This window comes from Eschrichtius robustus, chromosome 8 (genome assembly GCF_028021215.1).
Source record: "Eschrichtius robustus isolate mEscRob2 chromosome 8, mEscRob2.pri, whole genome shotgun sequence".
NCBI classification, from domain to species: Eukaryota; Metazoa; Chordata; class Mammalia; order Artiodactyla; family Eschrichtiidae; genus Eschrichtius; species Eschrichtius robustus.
Window position 1 is genome coordinate 54,038,796 of NC_090831.1, and position 19,907 is coordinate 54,058,702.

Consider the following 19,907-nt stretch of genomic DNA (forward strand, 5'->3'; position numbering starts at 1 on the left):
TGACCAGAGAGCACACCTGTGGGATTCTGGAGCAAGGCCAACCTACTTTAAGCAGGTACCATTTTTTCAGTAAATATCTCCTGGCTGGCTGCTAGGGTCTGACAGACAGCAAATGTCTGACACCAAGGGACACCAGGTGACCATATCATTAACCCATTTTGAACAGTTTTCCCTGACCTACCAAATCACAAATAGCATGCTTTCAACCCACGATCTAGTATTTAAACATAAAACTGGGCATATGGAGGTCCCAAAGGCACAGAATACCCAAATGGGATAATCACAACCCTTACTCAGTAGGCCTTCTCCCTCACCCAGGGTTATGTCTTCATGGAGGTGGTCCCTACAGATCAGCTGACAAAATTGAGAGACCTGAGCTTGGTTCATTTGTGATAGTACTAGCCAAAAGTGGACTGCTTAAGCATTATACTCCCTTCAGGAATGGTACTGAAGGATAATACAGAAGAGACATATCCTGATATGGCAGATTTTCAAGCAGTTCCTTTTAATGTCCATTATACCTCCCAGTAGAGAAAGCCTCAGGTCAGTTTTTATCCATTCTCGGATGGTGACTAATGGTTTTCCCAGATGGATACAGACTTAAAATAAGCAAGCACGAAAGACTGCTGACAAGGAGATCTGAGGAAGGATAATGTAGAACGCACTCCAGAAAGAAAACAAATTTGGGTCCCACATGAATTCTTACCAGAGTGCCCACAACTGCAGCAAAGCCTCTTAATAATCATGTGGACGGGACTGCATCTATATCTTTCCTCCCCAATCCGATGCTTGCTCAATGGGCTTATGAGTGACTCCAGTGGCAGTGATAGATAAGCATGCAGTAACTGCATAAGTCAGTGGCTACAGAAGCTGATGGACTTTCCCTCCCTGAGGCCAGTGTGGCTGTCCACTACTGGCTAGCACCCACTTTGTTGGCAATATTGACCAATTCTAAGAACTTGATTTGTTATCACACCTTGAGGGAACCAGTTAGTTACCTAACACCAAGCTAACTACACTGGAACCCTTCCATTGTTGAAGGGACAAAGCTCTGTCCTCATTGGAACTGATACTTACTCTGGATTTGGATTGGCCTTTGCTGTCTTTTGCACTCTTGACAACACCATCATATGTGTTTTTATAAATGCCTTGTATTATCACCACTACAGTATTACACAGAAAGCCTCCAAGGACCCACATCTCAGAGAAAGAAGTATCAGAAGTATCCTGATGTAAAAAGGATGCTCTGGACTCACCAGGTTATCTATCATCAACAAAAAATGGGCCTATGAGATGTTGAAAGAGACCATTAAGCGCTAAGATTCAACATCGGTTATGGGTACCACCTTGCAAGGTCGGGGTGCTATCTTTTAGGATTATGGTATCTGCTCTGCTTGGGCAATACATGTAGTAACAGCAAAATATGGTATTATCTCCCCCACAGCCAAACAACACAGTTCTAAGAAACAAGGGGTAGAAATATGAGTGCATTTTCTCATAATCTATTTTTAAAAATTGTGTTCCTAGACCTATGACTCAGGCTCTGCTGTCCAACTGGCATAACACATAATGGAAAACACATTAAAATTGGTAATAATTTCTAGATGGTTGGGGCTTCCCTGGTGACGCAGCGGTTAAGAATCTGCCTACTAATGCAAGGGACACGGGTTTGAGCCCTGGTCTGGGAAGATCCCACATGGCGCGGAGCAACTAAGCCCATGCGCCACAACTCCTGAGCCTGAGCTCTAGAGCCCACGAGCTACAACTACTGAACCCACGCGCCACAACTACTGAGCCTGCGTGCCTAGAGCCCGTGCTCCGCAACAAGAGAAGGCACCGCAATGAGAAGCCCGCGCACCGCAATGAAGAGTAGCCCCCGCTCGCTGCAACTAGAGAAAGCCCATGTGCAGCAATGAAGACCCAACACAGCCAAAAATAAATAAAATAAATTTATATTTTTTTTAGATGATTGGATTAAAGGTAATTTTCTTTTTTTCTTCATGATGGTCTAGATTTTCCACATTTTCTAGAATGACTGTGTATTATTTTATATTCAAACATAATTACTAAGGGGAAAAAAAACCAACCCACATAGCTCTAGAAGCAGATTTTCAATGAAAATCGCACATAAGGAAAGCAAGGAGCTGTAATGAACGCAAGGACCTCCTAACAAAAGAAGCTAGAACTGTTTCCCGTTTTCTTTGATAATGGTTACCATGTAGCACTCCAGAGCAATCATGGAAACATTTGAAATCTGACTAACCCTCACAGTTTCCTTATTTGTAAAATGAAGGTGATAACTATGTATCTTGTAAGGTCTATGAAAGAACACCATAAACTATAACATCTCCTATATGAGTTATTACTACTGGTGGTAGGTGCGTGTCTATGTGCTCAGTGCTTTTAAAAACAAAAACAAGAATAAAAATTAGTTACCTTTGGGTTAAAATATCTACAAGACTGTGGTTGGGAGCCTCCAAATAGTGCTATGCGGTAGTCATGTTTCTTTCTTCTGGGCCTTGTGCCTTCTACCAGTTCTTCTCGATCCTCTGGAGACAGGAGATGATACCTCATTCCACCTGTAGAAAAATACATGGCAACTCTTCAAGAACTTCAGGCACTTTAATACTTTGAAAAGGAAATACCCGAACAAAATAGTGTTTTTATTTCTGGAACTGTTTTTTTTTTTTTTTTTTAAATCATCCCTCTATAGCATTTAAGGAAAGAGTGAGGGAGAAGAGGCAGGAGAAATGTATAATCATCTGAGTCCTAATCAATTTATTATTCTCAGCCATCACCATTAATGCTAAGATTGTCCCACCCACTTACTAAAATACCAGGGAATTATCTGGCTTTTCAAGCAACAGCTGCCATAATACTAATTATTGAAATTCAGATCTCCCAACCCAGCTGTTCTCAATCTTCACTGTACATTAGAATCACCTAGAAAATCTCAGAAACTATCTATACCTGGGCCCGACCACAGGCCAGTTAAATCAAAATCTCTGGTGGTAGGGCTGAGGCACTGGTATCGCCACTTAAATGTGGTTAAAAGATCAGCAGCTTCAGCACCTGGGAGCTTGTTAGAAATACTGAATCCCAGACCTACTGAATCAGAATCCACATATTTAACAAAATCCTAAGGTAAATCAGACGCACATAAAACTTTGAGAAGTACTTACTGCTTAGACGATTCTAAAATGCAGTGAGGATTCAGAACTATTGTGATCTAACATGACCCTTTTCCTTTAAGCAATTCCTTCATTTTGTCAAGTCAGGGGACACTCAACAGTTAAAAACTTTTAAGACGTCATTTCAAATCAGTGTGGGAAAGGTAGATTGTTCAATAAATGATGTTAGACAATGATATGGAGAAAATATTTGTACCGCTACCTCATATTTTACTCTAAAGCAAATGCCAAATCAATAGAATATTTTAAAATGTAAAAAACCTCACAAACGAACTATAGGAAAAATCGGATAGTTAAAAAAATAGGCCCAGAACGAGGAAGCCTAAGAAAAGACAAATAACACAGAAACTATGAAAAAAGTATTCAGAACTACATAAAATTTTAAGTTAAACTACTTCATGGCAAAAAAGAAAAAACAAAATCAAAAGACAATGACAAACTAGGAAAGTATTTATAAATCATATAAAAGACCTAAGGATATTCTTAATAATATTAAGACAATCAACTAACAGAAAATTAGATTAATAATCTGAACAAAGTTCACAGAAAAAGAACTAATTACAAATAACTCTCAAACATATGAAGAGATGCTCAACTGCTCTAGTTAGAGAAATACAAATTAAAATCATACTTTCTCACTCATCAGATTGTACAAGATCAAACTATCTGGAACACAGGGTATGATAAAGGAAGCAGCATGCTCCTACACTGCTGGTGGGGATGTGGATGGGTACAAATTATCTGGAAGGCAATACAGGATAATCTGTGAAAATCACAAATGCACACACCCTTTAGCCAGTAATTCCTCCTTTAGGATTTTATCAACCTAAAGTTCACTGTCAGGCAAGTGGTTAAAAATTATGGTATATCCACATAATGGAATACTGTATGTGGCTGTTGAGAAACTTGAGGAAGGGTAACATGTACACATGGGACGATTTCCAAGAAATAATGTGGAATGAAAAAAAACAAGATGGGAAATTTCCTGGTGGTCCAGTGGTTAGGACTCAGGGCTTCCACTGCCAAGGGCCCAGGTTCCATCCCTGGTTGGGGAACTAAGATCCTACAAGCCATGTGGTGCAGCCAAAAGAAAAAAAAGAAAGAAAAAAAGCAAGACGTAAAAGAGTACACAGAGTGTGATACCATTTGTTTAAAAAATTTATATCTTTATTCATATATATTTTTATACATAATTTATACAAGTATATGTCAGTAAATTACTGTATATGCACAAACTCAAGACTACCTTTGGAAGGATATGCAAGATAATAATGGTTACCTCCACTGAGACTTACTTTTCACCATATACCCTTTTATAACTTTTTGAATTGTAGATGATGTGCAGTATTACTGATCCAAAAATAAAATAATGTAAGCAATTCTCAATACATGCAGAAAACACTTCTGTTCATGAGGCTGTGTTGGGCCTTTATAAGAGAGATAGAGAAGACACGTTTGGAAAACAGGTTGTGAATGAATGAAAATCAGTATCAATATTGCTAGCATCTCCTTCCATTTCAGAGTATGAGTAGAAGCACTGTGCATTAGAACAGCTGGAACGCTCAGCAGCCTGCTCTAGGTCAGGGGTCAGCAAACTTCCTCTGTAAAGGGCCAGAGAGCAAATATTTTAGGCTCTGCAGGCCACATATGGTTTCTATCATATATTCTTCATTTGTTTGTTTTTTACAATCCTTTACAATTATAGAAACCACTTCTCCTCATTCCCTCCTCTCCCACTCTAGGTCTAAGACTGTAGTTCTTAAGGTATATAGTTCCCTGACTAGCAGCATCACTTGGAAACGTGTCAGAAATCCGAATTATTGAACACTACACCTGAACGGATCTTGTGGGGTTTGGGAGCCGCTGCTCTAGTGAGGGCTCCACACAGGGCAGAGGTGTATTGTGGGATCTATGAACATAATACTCCCAACAAGAGAAGACAGGCAGCAGGGAAGGAGAGAAACAGGAGGGAACTGTTCCAGGCAACAGGCCACTGGGTAAAAGTGGCTGAATGTGGCTAACCATGTCGACCCTGGAGGAAGCACAAACTCCTTCACTGATGGGCTGTTTCTCTCCCAGGACAGGGCTGGGGACAAACTCTCTTGCACCTTTCCCTGAGAAACGCCTTGCTCCTTAGGTTTACTCCTTTGGGAGTTATTCCTTTGAGAGTCAGGTACTGTCATTTGCAAATTTTGAATAAGAACTTAGTCTGACCCTTTGTTTAGGTTTTTTTTTAATATAAATTTATGTATTTATTTATTTTTGGCTGTGTTGGGTCTTTGTTGCTGCGTGCGGGCTTTCTCTAGTTGTGGCGAGCGGGGGGCTACTCTTCGTTGTGGTGTGCGGGCTTCTCATTGCTGTGGAACACAGGCTCTAGGTGCGCAGGCTTCAGGAGTTGTGGCACGTGGGCTCAGTAGTTGTGGCACACGGGCTCAGTAGTTGTGGCACGCGGGCTCTAGAGTGCAGGCTCAGTAGTTGTGGTGCACAGGCTTAATTGCTCCGCAGCATGTGGGATCTTCCCAGACCAGGGCTCAAACCCATGTCCCCTGCATTGGCAGGCAAATTCTTAACCACTGCACCACCAGGGAAGCCCCTTTGTTATGGTTTTGACTGTGTTCTTCATTTTGTTTTTATGACTTGTTTTCTTTTAGTTGTAAATTCTTTCAGTTTAGTTTTATTCTATATTCCTATCATCTTTTTTCTTCTTCTCTCAAAAGGCAGCCCCTAAATCAGATGGTAGGAAGGTAACTGATGATCTGAAGAAGGGAGGCCTTCTTTCCTCCACTGAGCTCTACCCAGGCTCCAAAGCCTGGAAGAGTCTCAGCTGCTTGTGCCTAGTCAAGGAATTTTAGAACTCACAGTTCTTTATTAGAACAAGACGAAACAAAAAAGGAAAAGAAAAAGAAAAAAATGTAACAAAAAACAAAGATTCCTGCTCAAGAGCCTAATCCCCACACTTGTTTGGATTTCTTGAATAATCCTGGTATCCTGTTTCTAAATCAATTCAGAATCCACATAAGAACTAAATACTTCACTGAAAATGGCTAATTTATCTTCAACAGCTTACACCATGTATGAAGAAACAGGTGCAGCTCTCTACCCAATGAAACCAGAAATATAACACAGAGTTTGCAAATAGAGGCATAACAAAAAATCTGATATTAACTTGTGAAATCCAAAAGATGAAAGTCCTAATCTAAAGGCATCTTCTAGGCCTGATTTTCTTTGACGTCCCCGTACTTCAAGAAACTAGTGGCAACCTATGCTGTGCTTCTTAAAACTCCCTACATCTTGGTTATCAAGATACCAGCCTGGGAAGGGTAAGCTGGGACGAAGTGAGAGAGTGGCATGGACTTATATATACTACCAATTGTAAAATAGATAGCTAGTGGGAAGCAGCTGCATAGCACAGGGAGATCAGCTTGGTGCTTTGTGACCACCTAGAGGGGTGGGATAGGGAGGGTGGGAGGGAGACGCCAGAGGGAGGGGATATGGGGATATATGTATATGTATATGTATAGCTGATTCACTTTGTTATAAAGCAGAAACTAACACACCATTGTAAAGCAATTATACTCCAATAAAGATGTTAAAAAAAAAAAAAAAAAAAGATACCAGCCTGTGGTTCAAGTAGCTTGGTGAACTCTCTTTTCCCAGTTCTTTGTCTACCAGCCCTTAAATGTAGATATTCACAAGGATATATCTTTGATTCATACCCTCTTTTTTTTTCCCTTGACACCATAACTGTAACCAAAAGGTATTATACCATGCACTGTCTTGTACTTTTGCCACTCATGAAAAATTTTTATATTATTAGATATTCATCTAAAATATTTTTAGTAAATATAGAGCATTCCATTGTATGGATATATTGTAATACTTTTCCAAACTAGGGGACACCATTGGGTCAACTTACCTAAAACCACAATAATATTTTTAGGTAGTAGCTATGTGATGAGTCTGACAGAAATTTTACTTTACTTCCAAATTAACAGGCAAGTGATACTATTTAATAATCAGGACACTCAAACTTATTGCCACTCTTGAGAAGGGTATCTTAGGCAGGAATGAAAGTTCTCATTTCTCTTTTATTTCCTTCCTTAATTTTGTGTCTGAAACCAGCGATACCTTAAATGAAATGTGCAGATGAATGCCAAAAACAACTTAAGGTTTCAAAGTAGGTTTCTAAATACCTTCTAGGAGAGGCTTTCTTGCTCATTACATATTAATTGAAATCTATACTGCTATCCCATGTGTGGATACTGTCTATGTGGTTTTTGGTTTAAGATGAATGGGAACTCAAGAAGAGCCTGGTAGAGTTAGCAGGAACATACTTATCTCAGCATATCACAGTCATACACTACACATTTCATGCCTGTTTAAAGAACAAGCTGAACTTCCACTTACAGCAGTATGACAGTTGAGACTTTTAGAAATAACTTTCTGCTACAAAATTACTATAATGCTGGAAAGAATAAAAGAAACATTCTTTTAAGTGTATAGCTAAGATCAGAGGCCCAAAAATGGAGAGTGAACTAAACACCAGAATAGTGAGCGTTAAGAGACCCTGGAGCTACTCTGAGAGCTTTCGATAATACTGGAAACCTAGAAATGGATATTATTGGCTGTATGAGGGAAATAAGATTAGGTCTTGGATTTGCACAAGTGTTGGAACTGAGAGCTCTATCTAAAGCTGGATCACTTGTATTGGTTATACTTTTGATGAAGATAAGCTAAGAAAACTGTCTAATGGCAAAAAGGAAAAATAGTAATCTGCCTATTTCAACTTCACCTCCAGGCAGAGGTAAAGTCTCCCTCTTTTGAGAATTTATAATGACAGCTCATACAGGTTTGAGGTTTGAATTTACCTGTCTACAAGTCTAGAAACCCATAAGCCGAGAAAAATTCAAAGTAGTCCTGGATTGTTGTGGTCCAGGGCACTTGGCAAAAGCAAACACTATTCTCCTCTTAAGGAAAACAGGGAAAACCTGGAGGAATACAAACCACACCTCCCAATATTTCTGGAGATTAAGATCGATCAAATATAAGCTCACGGGACTTTCCTGGTGGTCTAGTGGCTAAGACTTTGCACTCCCAATGCAGGGGGTCCGGGTTCGATCCCTGGTCAGGGAACTAGATCCCACATGCCGCAACTAAAGATCCTGCACGCCGCAAGGAAGACCCGAAGCAGCCAAATAAACAAATATTTAAAAAAAAAAAAAATATATATATATATATAAATATATATATATATATAAGCTCCCAATCCAAAATTACAAAACACAAAGAATTAAGCCACCAGGAATAAGTCAATGAAAAAACAGCAGCATTTGGTCTTCAAAGACTTCAGATATTGGTATTATCAATCACAGAATATAAAATAACTGTATTTAATGGGACTTCCCTGGTGGTCCAGTGGTCAAGACTCTGAAATTCCACTGCAGGGGGCACAGGTTCGACCCCTTGTCAGGGAACTACAATCCAGCAGGCCACACGGTGCAGCCAAAAAAAAAGAAAAGAAAAGTGCTGAAGGAAAAATTAAGCCTATCTCCAAGAAGATAGAACAAAGAGGCAAAGATGGATAACAAGAGAGACTTTAGAGACTCAATGCCTAAAGAATCACAATATCAATAATAAAGAACTGAGAAATCTGTGGCTGAAAAGATAGAGAATGCCCAATATGATAACTTAAAAAAAAGAAAAAAAAAAAAAGAAAAGATGCACACCAAGGTACATTATTGTGAACTTTCAAAACACCAGGGATTAAAAAAAAAAAAAGATTTAAAATGCTTACAAGGAAGGATAAATAAATAAATAAACTGGCATCAGATTTCTCAAAAGCAACAATGAAAGCTAGCAAATAATGGAGAATGCCTATGATTTTCAACATAATTCTATACCCAGGTTAACTATCTTTCAACATTTTATGATAAAATAAAGGTATGAGATTTGTCAAATCTCCAAATATTTATTGATCATATATTCTTTCTCAGGAACCTTTTAAGGATATGTTCAATCAAACAGAATTAAGAAAGGTAAAGACCTGGGGTTGAGGAAGATAGTGAATCTAACTTAGGAAAGGAGTGAAAGAACATCCCAGTATGGCAGAGAAGGGAAGGCCCAGGACAAGAACTGTGCCTTAAGCCTAAAGGGCAAACACTCCATACTGGAATAGGCAGAAGGAAGGCTCTATAAATGTGTTTCCAAAAAATAAAAGCAACAGATTGTTTAATTGTACAGACAATTTTATTAAGAGGCATTTTACAGAGGGTTTGGAACTTAGCCTGCAAGTCAAGAAAAATTAAGTAAATGAAAAAAAAAACGTGGCAAAAAATGTGCTCCAGGCACAACAAACAAACCTTTTTCTTTAAGAAAGAAAATGTGATCACAGTACACTACTTGACTAAATTATTTTAAAAAGGAAACACAAAACCAAAGTGAATGAAAGTTATTGTACACAAAAGGAGACAAAGCATAAGTAATTTTTAAACTTCTATCACACATGTTCCTATAAATAAGGGCTGAGGCTAAGTTCCGTCCAGATAGACAGTTGAGAACCCCAATAGATTAATTATCCAGAAGGGCAAAGTCTTGAGCGTTTCTCCCTGGCTACCGAGTCTGATCCATTCTGAAGGGTTTTAAGCCCATGAGAAACTGGCTACACGATAAGTTATAAATGGATATTAAGGCAACTTACTTATCACCATCTTAAGGCATTCAGGATTGTCTTGAATAAGTGGTTCAGCTTGTACTGTTTTACTTAAGAAATTCTTTGATATAAGAGGAAACCTGACTTTAGCAAGGATGTCAACCATAAATGGCTGGCGGTTAGGTTCATCATATTTCAACCACCTGACTGCAGCATCATAAACCTAAGGGGAGAAAAACAGCATAGTACAGTTCTTAGAAGGCAGCAGCACTTCCAATTACCTATGTTTGCTCTCACGTTGAAGGCGGAGAGTCTCATGAAGACACAACTTCTTATTCCCAATATTTTATCCAGATACTTGCTTTCATCCCCAAACACCATCTGTACTTCAGAACAGTTTACACAATGCTCTAGTGATTCTTCTAGGTAATATGTTTTTTAAAACTAATTACTACTACGTAATGTAATGACACGTAGGATGTTGAATCTATAATTGTTTTTAAACAAAACATAGCTTCCTTTTTGGAAGGAGATATGATGTACATTTCCACTGAAAAATATCTATTGGTCAATGATAGTTTCAATATATGTTCACATGGTACCAGGAAAGCAGGTTAATTTCCTCAGAGGCCTTCTACCCCAAGAGATATGAAGGTCATCTACGATTTTATTCCTGAATAATGAATTGACAGACTTATTTACTTTATGGAAACTTTATGATATAATAATTCTGTATAAAAAAAATAAATTACAGGATATTTACATAAGAATTGCTTTCCAAAATAATATGGTAGCATTCATTTAACTGTACCAAACAAGCCCAAGTTTATTAACATAATTGGATTTATAAATCACTAGTTTAAATACACTGAAAACCAACCCATTATTTCATATACATATACATCTACCACACACATTTGAGTTAGTTACATTAGTTATTTTGGGTTGGTGTTAATAAGCCCTAAGTCTGAGACAGTTAATTTTTTATGGGAATTGGTCTGTTTTTTAAATAAACTATTTATTGGAATACTTTCTGATTTACAGAAAAGTTGCAAAGATAGTGCAGAGTTCCCATACACCCTGCACTCAGTTGTTAAAATAGTACATTAGTATGAAACTCTTATCATAACTAATGAACCAATACTGATACATTATTATTAACTAAGGTCCATACTTTAAAAAAAAAAAATCCTTTAGTTTTTGTCTAATGTTCTTTTTCTGTTCCACAATCCCATAAAAGATACCACATTACATTTAGTGGTTATGTCACCTTAGGCTCTTCTAGACTATGACTGTTTCTCAGACCCTCCTTGTTTTTGAGGACTTTTTGACAGCTTTGAGTTCTGATCAGGTATTTTATAGACTGTCCCTCAATCTGGGTCTGTCTGATGTTTTTCTCATGATTAGGCTGGGGCTACAGTTTTTTTGGGAGGAAGACCCAGAGGTAACATGCCATCCTCATTACACAAGGGTACATGATATCACTGATGATATTAACCTGTAGGTAGTGTTCATCAAGTTTGTCAGGTTTCTTCAGTCTAAAATTACTTATTCTTCCCTTTCTATACTATATATAAGTCAGTCAATTTTGATCATATAACTGAGTTTTTTCTTTATGCCTACTCAGGTTCTCCAGGTCCAACCTGTCAACTTGCAAACTAATACTCTGGGCCATGAAGACTGGGAGAAAGAATATGGCTCAGTGCAAACCTTTTATCTCTAGAACGAAAGTAACTCAAAGCATGCGATCTTACTGTACCTCTATTAGTTTCCTATTGCTGCTGTAACACATTATCACAAACTTATTGACTTAAAATACAGAGAAGGATGGGGAACTGAAAACAGGGCTTAAGTGAGTGTCTGTATATCAAAGTGTTACCCCATCCAGTTCCCAACACCTGTACCTAGCTTACACCTCTGACTGTTTATCTGACAGTTCTGGAGGTCAGAGTCCAAAATGGGTCACACACTGGGCAAAAATCAAGGTGTCAGCAGGGCTGCCTGAAGGCCTAGAGGAGAAACCATTTCCTTGCTTTTTTCTAACATCTAGCAGCCATCTGCATTCCTTGGCTTGCGGCCCTTCCTCTATCTTCAAAGCCAGCAATGGCCAACCAAGTCTATCTCATATCACATCACACTGACACTGACTCTTCTGTCCCTCTTCCATATTTAAGCACCCTTAAATATTACATTGGACCTACCCAATAATCTCCTCCTCTCATGATCCTTAACCACATCTGCTGAGTCTCAACTGCTATGTAAGGTAACACATTCACAGATTCCAGGGATTAGGATGTGGACAACTTTGGGGGAGGCATTGTTTTACCGACCCAATAGCATCTCTACAAGTGGCCTGTCTCTCAAAGAGCCAGCCCCAACAAGCACCCAAAACTTATTTTTCCTATGAAACAGAATTTGGAATTAGTGTAAAGAACACATTCTCTCCTAATATGATTCTTTTCTTTGTCATGTATCCAAAAATGAAGCATAAGAAATCCATAGGGACATTTTTACTAAGAAAAATGTGAGAAGCCAATTTAGTCACCTGATCCTCTGCCCTCACAGTCAGAGTGTCCTGGTTGAGGAGATGTGTAACTCGCTTGACATCAAGTTGTAGAAATTCATCAGTTTTATAAACTTCAGTAAAATGCTGATGAATAAAGTCATCTGCGGTTGCTTTCAATTCAGGACAGTCTAGACACTCTGCTAGCACACTTATACCTGAACACAGAAAGAAAATAAATGAATAAAAAATGAATACCTTAAAAAACAAACAAATATACATTAAAGATTAAGTATGACTCTAGGAAAATGAGACAATAAATTTCATAAATCTGGATCCTTTTCTTTTCCATTGATTTGTCTATTGTTATGCCAATATACTCTCTTCTGTGTGGCTGAATTTGGTACTTTGTAGGACAGGCCCCCTTCAGTGTTTTTTCAAACTTTTCTTGGCTACTGGTATAACATTTTCTCTTGCAAATAAATTTAAAATAAGCTTATAACATTCTACTTTTTAAAAATCCTGATATGACTTCAATTAGGATTGCTGAATTTTTGGATTACGTTAGGGACAGTTGCCTGTTCTGCAACATGGAGGAGTTCCACTTAGGAACATGACATAGATCTCCACTTACATTTTTCAATGATCTTCAATGTAATTAACAGTTTTCTTCATAGAAACCCCATATATTTTCCATTCAGCTATTTTATTTTCTCTTTAGGAGGGAAGATCCCCCCTAACTGATTATTAATGTTCTGTATCAGGAGTCTGCAAAATACTGTCCATGAGCCAAATCCACCCCACATCCAGCTGTAGGGTCAGCAGCTAAGAACATTTTTCATATTTTTGAAGGGTTGTGAAAAATGAGGGAGTGGGGGAGAAGGGGGGGAGGGGAAGGAGAGGAGAAGCAGGAGAGGGAGAAGTAGGAAGAGGAGCAACAAGGACCACACGTGACACGTGGCCCACAAAGCCTAAAATATTTGCTATTTGGCCCTTATAGGAAAAATTTGCCAACCTCTGCTAAATAAAACCACTGATTACTGTATATGATTTGTGGCAGGCCTCCGTTCAAAGTCATCAGTTAAATTTTTTTTAGTTTATTAGCTTTGATTTTCCATGTTTCAACTTCATGTTGTCTTCAGATAGTTTTGACACTTTCATATTTATAACCATACAGGTTCTCATAACTGATGCCTGCTAGTGACTTGTCAGACTAGTTGCCATTTTCTAAATGCACCGACCAATGCCATGGCATGCTACGTGCTCACAGTTTGCTACATCTGAACATTTATGTTCCCACCAGGGAAATGATATTTTCACCAAGAACCAGTATTTGTTTTTTAACTAAGTTATGGCAGTTGAATTTGTTGTAATTATGCAACCCAATTAAATATCATGCAGATCAATAAAATATGAATGTGAAAAGAAAGCAGTTGCTTCTATGAAAACTAATTCTAAGGTTTATGACAGACTTGAAAACAGCTCAAATTAAGCATAACCAGGACAACTGATAAAATCTGGGAAAACACTGCAAAATTCTAGAGGGATTCTGTAATCAGACTGTCTTGCTCAGTTATCAATTCATTTTAAGGAAACTAAAAATAAAAAATCATAGATAATATATTATTGATGTGATTTAGGAAAGACAGACAATGGATCAGTATTCAAATCATAGACTTGGTCTTACAGTCAGAGATTGGCAGATTGGTATATTATTATGTTACACTAAAATAACACCTTTATGACAGATGTAATCTTGTTTAACCACTCACTGCGTTAATGAAATTTTAAATTAGCCAACAAACTACTGTTCTGATTATGCCTGATAAGGAAACTTTTATTGTTACCTTATTTATTTTTTTGATTGACTACATGGATGGAAATCTTCAGCACGAAGCTGAACAGTAGCATGTTTCCGTGCAAAGAATATTAGCTTTAGGTTTCAGACACATATAGGTTAACTTAGGTATTTTATTTCTAGTTTAAGAGTTTTTTTTAAACATTAGGAATGGGCACTGAAAACACAAAAGTTCCTTCAGCATCTGTTGCTATGATTTTAAGTATTTTTTTCCTATAGCATGTTAGTATAGTATATTATGTTTGGTTTTTTAATACTGAATCATTCTGTCATTTCTGAAGTAAATCATTACTCCTTTTCCTAAACACACAAAAACTCATTACTGAGGCTACTTTTTATTTTGGAAAATGTTGATACGGTATTTTATGGCTTGTTTCTGCCCAGGTTAATATGTATCTCCTTAACCTCCTCTTAAAATATATTACTAGGTGACCACCTATAGCGGTGGGATAGGGAGGGTGGGAGGGAGATGCAAGAGGGAGGGGATATGGGGATATATGTATACATATAGCTGATTCACTTTGTTATATAGCAGAAACTAACACACCATTGTAAAGCAATTATATGCCAATAAAGATGTTAAAAATAAATAAATAAATAAATAAATAAAATAAAATATATTACTAGAAAATTTTGTAGTGGACAATGTCTTTAAGATTAAATGAGGGTAAAAAAAAGATTAAATGAGGACACTTATAACCATGCTTTTTTTCTTTATTAAAATACACATTAATGGTGTTTTTTGGTTTTTTTAAAAATAGGAATCTCATTTCTTACCAAGACAATTTGAAGCATCAACTTGTTCTTTCAAAAAATCAACACACATTTTCTTCACAGGTTCAATCTGGTACTGGTTTGCTGCATCTAACAAAGACTGAACATTGTTGCTATTCACAGAAATTCTGTAAGTAAGTTAAAGTGAAAGTTAATTTTCTACAATTTATTATTTAAATAATGCTACCATAGAATGTATCCTTCTAGCCCCTGAAATTAAACAAAAAATTAAACTTTTCAGCCCTTGAATTAGTATGGCATAGGATCCTCAAGCCCCGCCCCTACCACCCGTGTAGTTTTTCATTCTGAAGATTCTGGAGCACACCAATTTGTTACAACAACGCTTTGTCATGGCAGATCCCGACCTTACTCCTCCACAACAGAAACGATCCTTAACTTACCTAGCGGTATAAGCGAATTCCACAAGTTGTTCAATAATGTCAGGTTCAGCATCTTTGAGTTCCACTTCAAAGGACTTTGATTCAAGCATGTTAGCTAATACAAAGAGAAGAAACATAAATGGCATGGGTACTACCCTGAGTTTAACTGAAGAACCCGATCATTCTAGGCTGTGTTAAATGTTGGAGAAAAATAACAGGACAGAGACCTCTCTGAAAGAAAATACCTCAGAAAGCCCAACACATTCCTATAATAAATGCAAATTAATTCTCCATACTTGACATGTGCCTTAAAATAATTTAAGAAATTAGTGAATTAGTGTACTTCGAGAAAAAAAGCCCAAGTGAACAGAGAGACATAAAACTACATTTAGTATTTCCCCAACTCCTAAATTAATTTGGTAGCATTCTCTTAAATTGTTACAGGCAAAATGCCTCTGATGTAACTGGAACAAACCTACAAGAACAATGACAATTATATATATAGTCAGCTCTCACTAGCAAAGCTCTCATTCTTCCCCAAAACCCTGGTAGGTAGCCAGAGCACTAAAGAGAAAACTTGAGGCAGATATATTATATAACCTGATCAAGCTCACAAGCAGTATTAAGTAGAACCAGGGCTTGGACCCAATTCTCAACTCCAAACTAGGGTTCTTTCTAGTATAATATGTTATATTTCATTTTTATTTAGTTTAACTTGCTAGATAAAATGCCATAAGACTTATCTGCTCCTTTGCCTTTCTACCGGAGGTTAAGAAAAAAACCCGGTATTCAAGCAGAAGCTATATCTCCATTAATAAAGACTTCAGGCCTTTAGGGCCAATGAAAGGACAGTTTTCCTTTGATCAGTCATCACCATGACCACTCTTCAATCTCTTCACTGTTCTGTGGCCTTAACTTAACTGCTTCTAAAACTGGGAAAAATGGCATATTTTCAATTAGACCCCACCTAATTCTCATAGAAAAAATATTATGTTTTATCTTAAGATACTTACTTGTGAACATTAAGTTAAAAAAATGACTCGCTGCAGCAAGGACAACACGATGAGCAGGTATCTTTCTTTCCTGGACCATAAGGATCACATCACACAATGTTTTCTAATCAAGAGAGAAATAAATAAAATTAAAAGGGGTTCAATGGGCATGGCTTAGCGAAGATATAAAACAGGCGCTTGCCAAATGCTTTATCTCTATTTTGTATTTAAATCCAGTCTTTTTCCAGCACAGATTTTGTTTTTAATGTAAAACCTATTTAGGAAGGACTTACAGAGTTGCTGTCATGAGTTTGCTGTATCAAAATTTGGCACTTAGCTTCCCAACAGTCAGAAAAAAAAAAAGATCTTTATAATCAGAAAAAAAGTAGTCTACTAATCTTTGGGGGAAGCCAAATTTTTTTTTCTGACACAAATTCTACGATATTTCTCATGGTGAGATTTTATGGGGACATTAAATGACCTAATGGCAATGTCCTTGATGGTTTTTCAAATATAACAATCTGCTTTTTAAAAATTGTCCTTGATAAAATGCAGGTGGCACACTGCATTTTCCAAAGAAGTTGCCTTCATAGATCTAACTTGCAACAGAAACAACTCAGAATATACAGAGTGGATGAACCAAATGTCCATTCAGCACTCTTTCCTTAAATAACACTTCTCTAAAATGCACTTCTGATGGGACCTGGATAGCAGCCACTTTTTTAAAATTAAATTTATTTATTTATTTATTTATTTATTTTTTGGCTGTGTTGGGTCTTCGTTTCTGTGCGAGGACTTTCTCTAGTTGCAGCAAGTGGGGTCCACTCTTCATCGCAGTGCGCGGGTCTCTCACTATCGCGGCCTCTCTTGTTGCGGAGCACAGGCTCCAGACGCGCAGGCTCAGTAGTTGTGGCTCACGGGCCTAGTTGCTCCGTGGCATGTGGGATCATCCCGGACCAGGGCTCGAACCCGTGTCCCCTGCATTGGCAGGCAGATTCTCAACCACTGCGCCACCAGGGAAGCCCAGCAGCCACTTTTAAATTGTGATTTCTGACCTAGGCCAAAATGTGTCGCTCTAGGTTACTGAGAGAAGGCAGATCTAAATTATACACTTAAAATGTTGGAAAAATGGGGTACATTAAGGAAAAAATTTAAGATTTACTGGAACCCTTAAAGATGAATTTCAAGGAAAAAGAAATGTCCTTTTTATCAAATAAAATTTCAATTTTTTAATGAAGTTAAAGATAATGTACAGCTTGGGCTCAGAAAAAATTTTGTGAAGCACCCTCTTAGGCACTGGGAATATGAGGTAAATAATATTTTCAGAGTAATTTCACTCACAAAACTAAATAATGGCTCAGGAGCTCAGAGGATATGGCATTTTGCAAATTTTAAGTATTTTACTGAAACTACTGATATAGTTTCTGATAGATAAATCACTGCTATTTCCTACTTTATTACTTCATGAATAAAAAACCCAAATAAGATGGTAATGCTTAGCATGAGAAAAGAAATGAGTCCCAATTAATGGGCTAAGGGATGAACATTTCACTCTTACAGCTTACTTAAATATTTTTTTATAAGGCCTATAGACTATTGCTTAGACATTATATGCAGATTATAGTTAAAGCTACTGTTATTCCAACAGTGTCTTAAATTTTTATTTCCTTTTATTTGGGGAGGGGGTACAGAATACGCATAGCTCTCAGGTGATTTTGCCGCACCCAAAAATACCAGGTAGCAAAACCAAGCCAACTATTTGGTTACTATCAAAACAAGCTGATCAAGTTGCTGAAGATAAAGAAAGAGAAAGGGAGAAGGGAGGGAGGGAAGGAAGGAAAAAAGGAGGGAGAGGAAGAAAGAATACTGACAGAATAGCAAGCAAATTAGATAGGGGAGGGACCTATGGCTGAGGATGGGAAGTTCCAGAAAATGTAAAGGTAAACTGAAATGTAGCAAAAAACCTTTCCAAGGCATACTCAGGAATGGGGAATGTTAGTGTAGTGAATTTACAGGCACTGAAGGAAATTAGAGGAATCAGAGGGATCTCTGTACAATTTAGTCTTAGTCTAAGATTAATCTCTAGCCAGATATTAATGCTGTGTGTGGCGAGTAGGAGGAGGTGAAATGGGAGCAATCTTTTATATCCAAATGGTGCATTTATTTGACTGGACTACAATAGATGAATAGGTCCTATTCAACAAGAAATGAGACTGACCTAAAAAGAGAGGTCCCTCCTGCTATCAATCCTCTGGGGAAGAGGTGTACGCAAAGACAGGAAATGGGAAGAGACAGAGATTCAGGTGATCTGGATAATGAGAGGTAACAAGTCCTGGGTGAATGGAAGAGAAACAAAACAAACAAAACTACCTTTTGAACAATACATCTTCACTGGATTAAACAAACCAAAAAACCTTGAAATTTCTCTGTTTATGTCCTCCCAAAATTATATCTTTGTATTTATTATTTTCAGCTTTTGAATTTTTAGCCTCTTATAAACAGCATAGATTTTTGTGTAACTTAGTCTGAAGTTCTCACCATCTAAGGATCATTTTTAGTAGGGTTTAGTTGAATCCCTCCTATTTATTACTGATAACTTATGTTTCATCTTACATATGCCATCTTTTTAAATACTATTTATTGTTTCCTTGCTGTCTTCATTTTTTTTTTTTTAAACTGTTGGTTGCTATTTTGGTCACATTTTCTTTGGACTTTTTCCTCCTTTAGGTGTCTCATTTACAGATCTGTCAAGTATTTGCAAACTGAATCCAGCAGGGTATTGTTCTAGGAATGCAAGAAGGGTTCAAGAATGATAATTCTATAAATGTAATTCATCATACTGACAGGTTAAAAGAGAAAATTTTCATGTAGAAGGACTTCAGGGAATTCCCTGGTGGTCCAGTGGTTAGGACTCCGTGCTTCCATTGCAGGGGGCACGGGTTCGATCCCTGGTTAGGGAACTAAGATCCTGCATGCCATGAGGCTTGGCCAAAAAAAAAGAAAAACTTCAATATATGGGCAAAAGGGTGTTTGATAAAATTAAAAATTCATTTCCTGAGATTCTTTAGTAAAGAAAATGATGTGTCTGTATGTTGAAGGTCATTCATCAGAATCAACAACAAACTAGTGAAACAGGAGAGACATTCTCATTCAAGTTTGAAATACACACACACACACACACACACACACACACACACACACACACACACACACACCCCTGTCACACTGTTCTGGAAATTTTAGCCATATCACTAAGGAAATAAAGATAAATCAATTTAACACTTGTAGAACTAATATGAAAAGTTAGTAAGGTGGCTAGACTTACGATAAACATGAAAAAGCAATTAGATGTAATATGCCATTAGAAAAACACAAAAATGAGAGAAATAAAAATCCCAGTCATAGCAGCAACAAAATAATTAAATGTTGAGAAATAAACCTAAGAAATGTGAGGGATCCACATTAACGGGCATTTGGCATATGATAAAGATACCATTTCACATATGTAGTGAGAAGGTGGAGCACAGGTAATGTTTAAGGCAGGGAAATTATTTTGTATG

The 19,907-nt window shown here is 37.4% G+C and overlaps 1 protein-coding gene across 2 annotated transcripts in view; it reads right to left on the reverse strand.

Moving 5' to 3' along the window:
• The window catches only part of KLHL7 (kelch like family member 7), a 63,102-nt gene that overhangs the window by 27,345 nt on the left and 15,850 nt on the right, over positions 1 to 19,907 (reverse strand). For both annotated transcript variants that reach the window (XM_068550499.1, XM_068550500.1), the window contains exons 2-7: positions 16,369 to 16,471; positions 15,377 to 15,470; positions 14,979 to 15,103; positions 12,386 to 12,561; positions 9,889 to 10,063; positions 2,437 to 2,579 (exon numbers count right to left, since the gene is read on the reverse strand). In XM_068550499.1, coding sequence (XP_068406600.1) covers positions 2,437 to 2,579; positions 9,889 to 10,063; positions 12,386 to 12,561; positions 14,979 to 15,103; positions 15,377 to 15,470; positions 16,369 to 16,471 — 816 coding nt within the window. The remainder of the gene's footprint in view (positions 1 to 2,436; positions 2,580 to 9,888; positions 10,064 to 12,385; positions 12,562 to 14,978; positions 15,104 to 15,376; positions 15,471 to 16,368; positions 16,472 to 19,907) is intronic.